The sequence below is a fragment of the Podarcis muralis genome, chromosome Z (genome assembly GCF_964188315.1).
Source record: "Podarcis muralis chromosome Z, rPodMur119.hap1.1, whole genome shotgun sequence".
In the NCBI taxonomy this organism is placed as follows: domain Eukaryota; kingdom Metazoa; phylum Chordata; class Lepidosauria; order Squamata; family Lacertidae; genus Podarcis; species Podarcis muralis.
Window position 1 is genome coordinate 14,678,601 of NC_135673.1, and position 12,605 is coordinate 14,691,205.

Sequence of the window (12,605 nt, forward strand, 5' to 3'; positions counted from 1 at the left end):
CTGGACAAGAATTAGTCCATTAGCCTCTCACAAGGCATGCCAGGAAAAAGCAGAACTCATAACAGCCTAGCTGCAGGATGAATGAAGTAGAATGTTTCCTAGGGTAGATAGGCAGACATCATTTATGGGAAATGACTAATGCATGAAGGGGGTGGCTAAGGAATGGGAGGGGGGAAAACTCAAGCCATGTGAGACACTGCCTTTCGAAATTTTCCTGCTGGTTCACCACACAACAAAAGGATATGGTCTGTACCATATCGGCTTCCGGCAAGGAACCAGAGGCACCACTGGCCACAAATCTGAACACAGGGATCAGAAGAAAGAAGCCTGAATTTTCAGCTGTAAACACACCTTAAATGCTGAGGTCATCTTGACTGCCTTGCTCCAGGGAGCTGCCACCGAGTTCACAGTCTCTTCGCTGATTTCCTTCTTTCTGGTAAGCAAATCTTTTCCTAGACTTTGGAGTTAGGCCTTGGTATCGGAAATTTTAGGGTCTGAGGCAGGAAAGATAAAACGCTGCAGTGTCCAGCCAACAGGATGAACAGCCAGCAATAATCTTTCTATAGCACACGCCCAAACAGAGGGATATAAAAAACGTTGAAAGGCTCCAACAAGGAGGCAGAAAAGCAGATAGCCTTTTCCCTCATTAATGCCTATTTTAAATTAAGAGTTCAACAAAATAAAATGGATGGTTAAGTAGTTGCTGCTGTTTAAACTACAAAATAAATATTCCAACTATTTCAAATCAACTTTAAGCACCAGGTTAAGTACTCTAGAGCAGTTTTTCATCATTCCATGGGGTTTTTTTTTAGAAGGGCGTGAGATGAAGTAAATTCTCAGCTCTCTTGAATCTCTGAGCTATGAAGAGGGAGTGGTAAAAGGTGGGAGGTAAAGGTAAAAAGAGGGGATGCAGGAGGCACTGTGGGGTAAACCACCAGGACTCTTAGGCTTACTGAGTGGATGACGGGGTGAGCTCCCTTTGCTCTGTCCCAGCTTCTGCCAGCCTGTCAGTTTGAAAGCATGCCAGTGCAAGTAGACAAATAGGTACTGCTGCGGTGAGAAGGTAAATGGTGTTTCTGTGCGCTCTTGCACTAGTCACGGTGTCCTGTTGCACCCGAAGCTGTTTAGTCCTGCTGAACTTAACCGTCCAGGGGTCCTTTGCCTTTACCTTTTTACGTGGGATAATTTTCCTTTTAAAGCTTCCTCCCATGGCTGCCTTTTAAGCCAAACATTGGAAATGGGGGTAGAGAAAAGCTTCTCAGTGCTCTCCCCATATGCCCTTTTCCTTGCTGCAAATGCCTCCCAGCAGAGAGCAGCTCAGTAAAAAAAGAAAGCGCAAGGATTTTATGGGCTGCTGTGTGCAAAAATCTATAAAGAGAGATGCAAACACACACAGACAAACCAAATATACACAATACTCAGGAGATCTAATCTGGCTTCATATTTTCTCACAAGTTCCTGAGTGGAACAGGAAGTAAAGCATCACATCTGCACATAGAGTTCTTTGAGGTGCAGTGTTTATTTCAAAGCTGATCCCCACCCTGACTGAAGATTTGGCCTCCATCTAATACCCTCCAGCAATTTTGTTGCTCAACACACTTTCTACGTTCCCTAGCATGAATATAGCTGCCTCTCCAGGGTTGTAGGCTGGGACCCTCTGGATCCTTCAGCTGGATGAAAGCATGTGGAGAACATAGGAAGCTGCTTTATACTGAGCCAGATCGCTGTCCCAAGCAGCTCAATATTGCCTACACTGACTGGTAGCAGCTCTTCAGGATTTCTGGCTGGGTTCTCTCCCAGCCCTGCCTGGAGTTGCCTTTGGGGATCAAACCTGAAGCCTTCTGCTTGCAAGGCAGATGCTCTACCACTGCGAGTTAGATAACCAACAAGCAATGAGTAAGAATGATTCCTTGGATTCCTTTTATATTGATCTGTGGAAGTGGAACTGGGAGAGAGACTTTCCCAACTGTTATAAGAAAAAACTGCTCCTTTCCCCTTACGGGGTATCCAAGAGCCTTAAGAGTCCTTAAGTGGGTTCCCTATCAGTAGGAGAAAATAACAGAGGCCAACCAGAGTATATTGTGAAGCAAAGTGGCTAGTAAGCCTGATCTTTATTGCAAAAGAAAAGTATTATTGCAATAGGGTCCCCACTCACCACACACAGGAGGGAGGAGAGAACCCAGAACAATGGTGTGCAAGCCCTTATGTAAACTCTTTAAATTGCCCACCCTGTCACCCAAGACCACCCCCCCTAAAACATCATACATATATCACAGAAGGAGGTGGTCTACAGCAAAAATCCTGTTTGCCAGGATACCTCATAATGGTCACTGACTGCATTACCAGAGCAGTCTGGCCATTCTTTTGTGATGGTTAATACTTTAGTTTTTTGTTTCCCCCCGCAAAATGACCCCTGAATTTTAGAATTTTATTGATATTGATGCTGCATTTTATGTTGTATTTTATGATGTTTTAATCAATGTTTTATATTTGCTGTTAGCCGCACTGAGCCCAGTTTTTAAACCGGGAAGGTTTAAAAGGTTTATTTTTATTTTTATTTTTATTCTTTCTTTAATACGCCCTTTAAGACAGGCTTTGTAAGCAAAAAGAGAATGGAAAGGCTTTCCCCATTTTCCTTCCTTACTGCAGAGGAATATTTGAGGTCACTGCGAGAGTCAAAATGGCTTCAGGATTGCTCTCCTGTACTATTTTAGACACGTGGTTTATATAGTTATGTATGTGTTTGCCTTATGCATGTATGAACATTTATTTTATATTTGAGACCTTAGAATTCTTATAAAGGTAAAGGTAAAGATACCCCTGCCCATACGGGCCAGTCTTGACAGACTCTAGGGTTGTGCGCCCATCTCACTTAAGAGGCCGGGGGCCAGCGCTGTCCGGAGACACTTCCGGGTCACGTGGCCAGCATGACATCGCTGCTCTGGCGAGCCAGAGCCACACACGGAAACGCCGTTTACCTTCCCACCAGTAAGCGGTCCCTATTTATCTACTTGCACCTGGGGGTGCTTTCGAACTGCTAGGTTGGCAGGCGCTGGGACCGAGCAACGGGAGCGCACCCCGCCGCGGGGATTCGAACCGCCGACCTTTCGATCGGCAAGCCCTAGGCGCTGAGGCTTTTACCCACAGCGCCACCTGCGTCCCTAGAATTCTTATAACACACCTCTAATGTTACTTTCATTACTTCCTTAGGTGAAACCTACATAAGATCTGGACTTTGGATATCCTTAATTCTTCTTTTGTTCCAGCCCAGGAAACATGAAACTTCAGAAACTTATCTTATCTGTCCTTGCACTCACCTTTAGCACCATCTCCTTTTTTATCGGGTGAGTCTCTTTCGCTGAATAACATGTTCATGGCAGCCACCAACTTGGATGGCTTTAAAGAGGATTAGACAAATTCATGGAGGAGGAGAAAGTTCTCAGTGGCTACTAGCCATGATGCCTATGCTTTGCCTCCATGCTTCTGAGTACCAGTTGCTGGAAGCCACAGGATAAATGCTGCCAGCCAATGTATACAACACTGAGCTAGGTGGAACAATGGTCCTCTATGAGGCCGGTTACCATGCTTTGAGAAAAATTGCCTCCTATGCTAAATCCTTATTGTGTCTTGTAAACACAGAAAGCAAAAATAATTCTGAATTAAATTGAGTATTTTTCACTTGTAATACTAATCAGCACCTAATCCATTCTCACCATATAAATATGAGGATTGGAGAAAAGTACAGCCTGCCACCGCCACCATGCCAAGTCCAACAAGACCATTTTATTGTTCATTTCCTTGCAGATGCCCCCATCCTGATAACATTTCTCAAGTCCTGCACAACCTTTATGCCTCTTTTAACTGTTTTTTTTTGTCCCCAGGGTTTTGATTGGGAAAGGACCGACCCACTACCTTCCATATTATCTTCCATGCCCAGATCTCTTGTAAGTAGCATAGTGAGATTTGGGGGCTAAACTGCAGAGCCTCAATACTCCATCCAATGCTATGTGATTAGCCATGGTCCCTGCATTCTAGGGCAGAAGTTTTCAACCGTTTTGAGTCCACGGTTTCCTTGACCAACTGCATTCTTTCTGTGACACCCCTGTGGGGCTCAGGAGCCCAGTTATGTCACCCCCTGCCTGCAGAGCTGGCAGCCCCTCGCCCCTTTTCGAACACTCTCCCTTGTGGAGTGTTCCTTCAGCCTCCTAGAATCATAGAATCATAGAGTTGGAATAGACCACAAGGGCCATCGAGTCCAACCCCCTGCCAAGCAGGAAACACCATCAGAGCACTCCTGACATATGGTTGTCAAGCCTCTGCTTAAAGACCTCCAAAGAAGGAGACTCCACCACACTCCTTGGCAGCAAATTCCACTGTCGAACAGCTCTTACTGTCAGGAAGTTCTTCCTAATGTTTAGGTGGAATCTTCTTTCTTGTAGTTTGGATCCACTGCTCCGTGTCCGCTTCTCTGGAGCAGCAGAAAACAACCTTTCTCCCTCCTCTATATGACATCCTTTTCTATATTTGAACATGGCTATCATATCACCCCTTAACCTCCTCTTCTCCAGGCTAAACATACCCAGCTCCCTTAGCCGTTCCTCATAAGGCATCCTCTCCTCTCCCCTCTCCTTGGGAGTCCTCCAGGCAGCCGTCTCTGCAGCCTCTGGTCTCTGAGCTTCCTCTGAAAAGAGGTGCCTTCTCACACTGCACCAAAGTGGCCTGGGACTTGTCTGCCCATTCCCAACAGCAAGGGCTGGTGGACTGGCTGGCTGCGGTCCCTTGCCCATTTGCTTGCTTACTCTGAGGCCACTTCAGCTCCTGGCAACCAGCACCCCCTGGCCAGCCCCAGAAGCACCATTGACTTGGGGAGCTTGTAGCCAGGGCAGCTGCAACAAACAGCTGTGCAAGGCCGAGATGAGAGGGCATTGAGGGAGGGAGGGAAGGAAAGAGGGACAGAGGCCAGTGTTGCCTGTGGCACCCCTGACTATCATTCAAGGCACCCCAGGGTGCCACAGCACACTGGTTGAAAACCACTGCTCTAGGCGATTAGACTAGATTAACTTTGGAGTACCTTGTAGCTCTTCAGTTCTATGTTTTTTGGTTGCAAGAGTGAGGTGTCAAACAAATTGAGCCTGTAGGAGCTTTGAAAATAGGAGGAAATACCACTGTCACAGGCACTGCATAATACTTGTTCTGCGCTTATAAGAAATCAGTATGTTAGTGTGGCAACACCTCTACTTTGCAACTCCCAGCCTATTTATGTCAGGTAGGCATCTTCACTATACTCTTTACTGAAAAGATTTTTGTTCAGACAAATCTATCCTCACAGAACATGTGGGCTTGTGTTTTAAGTATGTTTTTAGCCAAACTGTTTTCATAACACTTTGCATCTTTAAAAAATAATAATCCTGTTTTTAACTTTCCTTTTCTTGACAATTTTAATGTTTGTTTGCTTTTTGCAAATTGCATAGAGGTTTTATTTCCAATTAAGTAATATACACCTTTTAAAAAAAACATGCACACAAACAAATGAATAAATAAAAGTTGAATTTCCCTTTCTCTCTCTTTTTTTGGACAGTGCTTTGAAACTACAGTACAGAGAGGAGAATTCGCACCAGCTTTTCCCACAGTTAGTTCTCTTCCACTTGCATCTTCTCTAAAATTGCTGCTTCTTTCTTCTGGAGATTTGTTCTAATATATGACTATTTATTATCTTTTTCAGATTCTTTTATCCACAGCCAAAGTCTGTGCAACAGACGTAAGTGCCAGAAAGGACTGGCCCGATTCATATATTCTATTTATTAAAACTTTTAACAAATTTACTTTGTTGTTTTTTTTTAAATGCAACAAAGCAGTAGACATTGTACAAAAGTTTCAACGGTGATAAAAATTGAAATAAGACAAAAATTTAAATGTAAATAAGAATGTAAGAAAAGCCCTGCTGGATCAGGCCAATGGCCCATCTAAGTCCAGCATCCTGTTCTCATAGTGGCCAATCACAGAACCCAACAAAAAACCCCAACCAGGATCTGAGCACACAAGCAATCTCACCTCCTGCAGTTTCCAAGAACTCGTATTCAGAAGGCTTTCTTCCTCTGACCATGGAGGCAGAGCAGAGATATTGTTGTGGCTAATAGCCATTGATTGCCTTGCCCTTGATGCATTTGTCCAATCCAAGTTAGTGCCTCCTGTGGAAGTGAGTTCCACAGTTTAACTTGGTGCTGTGTAGTTAAATAAATTCATGAATACTGGTTAATTAAAATAAATTTCTGGCTTCAGAGGCTTGTCTAATTAATACCATTTGAGGTGACCTCTTATAGAAGTCCAGGATGACTTTTCCTGAACTCGCAAGCGTGTTCACACTTCTCCGAATTTTTGCAGTGCTGTTCTCCAGCTGAGTAATGTGTAAAGAAAAAATGTTTGTACTAGGACAAAGTGTGCATTTGAAAATGTATATTTTAGTGAATAGAACATACAGAAATTCATTATATTAGGGAAAGTGACTATGCAAAACTGTGTATGTATATTAACCATAATTGCATATGAAAAATGTGTGTGTATCAGGGAAACTTGCAGAAAAATGAAGTTTCCAGAGTACTGTACTTTAAAAAACAACAACAGATGGAAACATGGAGAACTGAACTTATATTCGGGAAAAATAAGAAACTGAAATTGATAGATCTGATCACCAGTAGTATCCTATTTGCTCAATCCACAGTTTTGACATTGCATTGCTTTATTTTCCTGGTTTCCTCAGGCGCTCTGATGTGCTCACCGTGACTCCGTGGCTGGCCCCCATTGTCTGGGAGGGGACATTCAACCCTGAAATCTTGGACAGCATCTACAAGCCTTTGAACCTTACCATTGGAATGACTGCCTTCGCCGTTGGAAAGTAAGCAGAAAGGGCAGAAGGGGTTGGGAAGGTCTGCACATTTGCTGAGATCTAAAACATGATGTGGGCTGTAGCAACTCTGGTTATAAAAGGCCTTTGTTACGAGTGCCTGGCACAGACCCCTGGGCTTAAGGACATAGGATGAGCCCTCTTGGATCAAGCCTAAAAGGTAACTCTCCTGCAGTTTCCACCAAGTGATATTCAGAAACATTTACTGCCTCCAACAGTGGAGGGAGAGAACAGCCATCAGGATTAATAGAAACAAAATTTTTTAAAATTCCTTCCTGTAGCACCTTAGAGACCAACTAAGTTTGTACAAACTTAGTTGGTCTCTAAGGTGCTACTGGAAGGATTTTTTTTTATTTTGTTTCGACTACGGCAGACCAACATGGCTACCTACCTGTAACCAGGATTAATAGCTTTGTGGAGCTGCTGCATTTCAGGATGGGTAGCCCTAGGCCACATTGACCCCTGGTCTGATTCTAGCCTACTTTGCTCCCGCCTTATGGGGCCTTAGGAGCCTCAGAAGCAGCCTTATACCAAATTACGTAGACCATTGATCCATCTCACCCAGTACTGCATACACTGACCAGTGCAGCTTGAAAATCTGCTTTTTAAAAATTCTGCCCTGAGCAATTGCTCTTAATATATATATCTTTAATGTTTGCTCAGATACATACGATTTGTGAGCCATTTTTTGGAGTCAGCTGAACAGTACTTCATGGTGGGATACCATGTGAACTACTACATCTTCACAGACAACCCCAAAGACATCTCCGTTGTCCGCCTGCAGCCTGGGAGAACCCTCCACCTCATCCCTATAAAGAAATATGCCCACTGGCAAGAAATCTCCATGCGCAGGATGGAGGTCATAAACCGGTACATCTCAGATACAGCCCACCGAGACGTGGACTATCTCTTCTGCCTGGACATTGACACGTTGTTTCATAACCCGTGGGGCCCAGAGACCTTGGGGGAGATGGTGGCCGTGATCCACCCAGGCTACTACAAGGTCTCTCGGACAGCATTCCCATATGAGAGGAGACCTGCTTCCATGGCCTACATCTCTAAGGAAGAAGGAGACTTCTACTATTCCGGGGCGGCCTTTGGAGGCCTGGTCAAGAATGTCTACGAGTTCACCAGGGCTTGCCACATGGCCATATTGGCAGACAAGGCCAACGGCATCATGGCAGCTTGGCAAGAGGAGAGTCATCTGAACAGGCACTTCCTTTCCCAGAAGCCTTCAAAGCTCCTCTCTCCGGAGTACCTTTGGGACGACAAAAAGTCAAAACCACCTGAGCTGAGACTCATACGGTTATCATCATTGAGCAAGAATTATAGGGAGGTCAGGGACTGACCCTCGTTGGGTCCATCTTGGCCTCACTGTGTATTTCTGGGCAGGGGAGCCCTTGGGATCAAATTATTTGGACCTGCAGATCCATTGCGGAGTTGGCAAAATCAGACACGTCCCCCAACCCCTGCCGAGAGTGCCACCCCTTTCTCACAGGCTCTGGACCTGGTGTCTTCCATGGTGACACTAGGGCTCTCCCAGTTTGTTTTGGGCCTCACACATCAAGCAGGCTACACGCTGGATTTGATCTTTGGCACAGGCATAGATGTGATCATGTTCCCCTCTATGGAGGTGCCATGGTCTGATCACTATGCTCTGAAAGCCAGGATTGACTTCCCGCCCCCACCCTGCTTAGGTGGTAAGTCGATTTGGGCTCGGTGCAGAGGCTGATGGACCCTGATGGATTCTGTCAGGCCTTGCGGGATCCTGCTCCCCCTGGCGACTCACTGACTGAGCTTTTTTTTTTTTTTTTAAATCATATTTATTGAAATTTCCAAAATACAGAAAGTAAAAATAAAACAAAAATAAAATACATTTAAAACCTTACTTTCATTACCCACTTTCTGGGACTCCCCCCTCCCCCATCCCTACCATATTCCCCTTTCATAACGTTGGTTCTACAAGCTCTCACTCCCAATTTAAAATTTAATTTGTTTAACCCAATATTCAAATTTAAATTTATACAATCATCATCATTACCTTAAATAAAACTCAAATATTCTCTCCCCAAGATCCACCCCATTTTCCTTCCACGAATTCCCTTTTTTTAAATAAATACGCCCCAACAAAGTATAAAAACTATATAGAAATGTAAAAGATAACAAGTATATAAAAAGAAAAATTCAGCTAATAGTTACACAGCCTTTGGATTCTAAATCTCCCCCCCCCTTCCCCGGTTTAGATTCCCCATGTCCATCAATCTATCTGTTGTCTGCCTGGAAATCTTAGATCGATAATCAGATTTTCCCCCAGTTCCTTGCCAGTTTTGTTTTTTTTTTAAGTTATTTTTATGGTATTTAACTTCAAATCTCCAATCAAAAAACGGCCCCTAAGGGCCTTTAGTTTCCTTGGTCTTTAAGGCTCCCCCCATTGTTCTTTCCATGTTGTAGTCCAGTTTCTTGTCTTGTTCCGCTGCTAAAACGTTCTAATTCAGAAATTTAGTAGCTCTGCAGGGGTTGTTGTTATTCAGGAACAAAAACTTACGTTCAGTCCCTTCCTTTCTTCAATAGAAAATTCTATTGTCTCCTTTAGTGTAAACACCCCTGTAGACAAAATACTATTTCAGTTTTGCAGCTTTCCCAGGAGATAACAAGTCCTGTACAATTCCAAGAGTATTTTTCCACTTACGTCCATCTTTGTAATGTCCCGAAACCCCTCTAGGGGGATTGTAGTAACTTTGTTTCCTCTGATCCAAAAGTCCGATTGTTGTTCCATATTTTCGACATTTTGTATCCAAATCGTAGCAAATTATAACGAAATCAACTAGCAAAGTCCTCATAGCAGAGTCCTCTTTAAATTTTCCGACTTTGACAGCTACTTTGACAGCTGTCAAAGTCTCCGTCTCTTTTCACCAAGCTCTCTCACAAATCGCCCCGGTTCCCAGGGGGGGTTACGTTTTCCTTCTCCCTCCACTCTTCTCCTCCAGCACAGTTCTTGTAGTTTTCCATCGTGGAATTCTTAATTTTTGTCAGAAGTACGCTTCTTTCTAGACCTTGGTTACCCAGTCCTTGTTTTAAAATGTTTACAGTAGGGAGGAGGACTGACTTCCTTTTTGGATCCCCCCCCCGCTCGTGCCCAATCCGAAAAAAAATTTCCTTTTTTTCTCCTTTTAAACCCGGTTTCCAAATTACTCACGGGCTGTTGTTAAAAGTCCGAATTTTCAATGGAAGAAGTCAGCGCTCTCCGCCGGATGGCATGCGGCTTCGCTCGGCAGGGAAAGCAGAGGACTCAAAGCACCACGCCACTCCCCGGCACCCGATCCGTAGCCTTTAAAAAGGCTCCTTCACGAGTCGGGAGGGCGCTAACGGTGCCAGCCGAGTCACCCATGTCCACGGGCTCCGTGCCCGTGGTTTTTAAGGGTCCCCGCGTCGCCGGCGCGGTAGGACCCAGCCCCTGCCGAGCAGGCTCCCTCCGGAGCTCGGAGGGAGTCCGCCATTCGGCGATGGCGCCAACCCGGAAGTCCCTCACTGACTGAGCTTGTTGAGGGTTGGAATACCCGACGCTTGGCGGCCATAGATGAGATCACACCTAGGCACCCTCTGCAACCCCACAGAAACCGGGCCCCTTGGTTTACTGAGTTGCTCAGACAGCTAGAGCGAGTATGGCAGAGTACTCGTGACGGAGCCTCAAGAACATCTTATAGGGTGTTTATGAAAACCTATGAGATAGCAGTGAAGACTGCAAACAAGTCTTACTTCTCAGCATCCATTGCATCCGCTAGCTCTCGCCCCGCGCAACTTTTTAGTATAATTAGGTCTCTAACATCCCTAGAGGGACAGCCAAATTTAAATATGAATCAGGCACATAGCTGTGAGGCATTTGGGAGCTTTTTTGCGGAGAAGGTCCTGTCGCTCCGCCATGACCTCCCTGCCAACTTGGATACAATAACGGAACTGGAGGCACCTTGATTGTCCTCAGGTCCAGTACTGGACCACTTTGACCAGATACTGCCAGCTGATGTGGACAGACTCCTCCATGCCAGAAAGCCCACCACTTGTCCTCTTGACTTGTGCCCATCCTGGCTGATTTGAGCATGTCCAGACGAGTTGCAGGCCCCCCTGGGTGACATCATCAATTTGTCCCTTGGCACCGCTCTTAAAGAAAACATCATTAGATCCTTTAGATCTATTCAATTCCCGCCCAGTTTCGAATCTTCTGTTCCTGGGCAAGGTGATTGAGAGAGCGGTTGCTGAACAGCTTGTTGGATTTCTGAATGAAACATCGGCTTTAGATCCATTCCAGTCCAGCTTTTGCTCTGGTCATGGGACTGAGATGGCTCTGGTTGCCCTAACTGATGATCTCTGTAGGCAGCTGGACCGAGGTGGGTCAGGGCTGTTGATTCTCTTAGATCTGTCAGCAGCCTTCAACGTGGTTGCTCACAAACTTCTGGACCACTACCTAGCCGATGTGGGGATTCAGGGCACAGTCCTTCAGTGGCTGCGCTCGTTCCTTTCTGGACAGAGGGTGGTCTGGGGGGGGGTGAGCTGTCGTCGTGCTACTCCTTGGTGTGTGGAGTACCGCAGGGCACAATTCTCTCCCCAATGCATTTTAACATCTTTATGCGCCCCCTCGCCCAGCTTGTCCAGAGCTTTGGCTTAGGTTGCCATCAGTAGGTGATGACACCCTATCTGTTGATGGACGGCCACCCCATCCCACTCTTATCTGTTGATTAGACACCATCCCACTTTCAGTACTGTTTGTACCTGCAAAAGATTTGAGGCGGAAAGACTCCAATGTTTCCAGTCAGTGCAAGTCAGGTCATTATAATATAACAGATATTGTCAGTCAAAACCACGAAACTGCCAAAGAAAAACAATGCAGAACATTAAATGACTACAGGAAGTGTTACATCATAAACAAGATAAGGCACAAAAGAAAGAAATTTTATTGCAAAGAGGAAGGATCAATCCAGCCATCACTGACCCTGTTTTTGCAGAGCTGTCTTTGTTAACACCAGTTGTAGCCATGTATTGAATAAAAGGATAGCAATCAATATTAAAACTGTCTTGTATTTGTCCATCCCTGATAGGATTACCAGATATGGGGCATCCCAGACCCTGAGATTCCAGGGCACAAACCTGGGACACAGGAGCAGCTACCTGGGGATATCACAGGAGGGGGGCCCAGTGATGTCAGGAAGCATCACACGTTGCTTTTCTATTGAATTTATATCCCACTTTTTCTCCAGAAAGCTCAGTGTGGTTTTCTCCCACTCCTCCTGCATGGTTTTGTCCCCGTGAGATACTTTTGGCCCACACATGACTGCATAAACAATGTGTGGTGGTTTTTTCCCCCTATCTGCATTATAGGGTTGTTGCAAAAAGGCTATATGTGGATCCTTTTTGAACAAATAAGTTGCCATTCTGGTGTATTTTATTGGATCTCCCAACCCCTTCACAGTTAAAAGAAATTACTTTAATACCTGTACTCATTTTGGCCATTAAGCAATAGTGTCCTTTGCCAATCTAAGCTTTCCATGTTTTGGCTTTGGTTCTGCAAATTAATCTACTTCTGTAAAAAATCTACTTGTATCGCAACTTTGAAAAAAACCTTTGAATTAACCCAGAACCTTGAGAACTTACACCCTGGTGTGTGTCCTCTTTTAACAGTAGAGGGCACTCCAGTACTACTATGGGTATAGAG

At 45.0% G+C, this 12,605-nt stretch overlaps 1 protein-coding gene and 2 long non-coding RNA genes across 3 annotated transcripts in view; 1 reads left to right on the forward strand and 2 right to left on the reverse strand.

Moving 5' to 3' along the window:
- The window catches only part of LOC144326144 (uncharacterized), a 29,779-nt gene extending 29,295 nt beyond the window's left edge, over window positions 1–484 (reverse strand). Inside the window, exon 1 of the long non-coding RNA XR_013391303.1 lies at window positions 352–484. This is a non-coding gene — a long non-coding RNA (uncharacterized LOC144326144). The remainder of the gene's footprint in view (window positions 1–351) is intronic.
- LOC144326143 (uncharacterized) overlaps window positions 1–12,605 on the reverse strand; it is a 231,860-nt gene that overhangs the window by 81,154 nt on the left and 138,101 nt on the right. The gene's annotated exons all lie outside the window — the stretch shown is intronic.
- On the forward strand, window positions 298–11,963 carry GBGT1 (globoside alpha-1,3-N-acetylgalactosaminyltransferase 1 (FORS blood group)). The gene is made up of 7 exons (XM_028715732.2): window positions 298–436; window positions 3,211–3,344; window positions 3,882–3,944; window positions 5,579–5,629; window positions 5,723–5,758; window positions 6,758–6,892; window positions 7,565–11,963. The coding sequence occupies exons 2-7, from the start codon at window positions 3,277–3,279 to the stop codon at window positions 8,247–8,249; spliced, it is 1,038 nt and encodes a 345-aa protein (XP_028571565.1). The 5' UTR covers window positions 298–436; window positions 3,211–3,276; the 3' UTR covers window positions 8,250–11,963.

Coding starts and splice junctions, on each gene's coding strand:
- GBGT1 (XM_028715732.2), top strand. CDS start 3,277: ATGAAACTTCAGAAACTTATCTTATCTGTCCTTGCACTCACCTTTAGC. Junction 3,945..5,578: donor CTTCCATGCCCAGATCTCTT/GTAAGTAGCATA, acceptor TTTTTTGGACAG/TGCTTTGAAACTACAGTACA. Junction 6,893..7,564: donor ACTGCCTTCGCCGTTGGAAA/GTAAGCAGAAAG, acceptor ATGTTTGCTCAG/ATACATACGATTTGTGAGCC.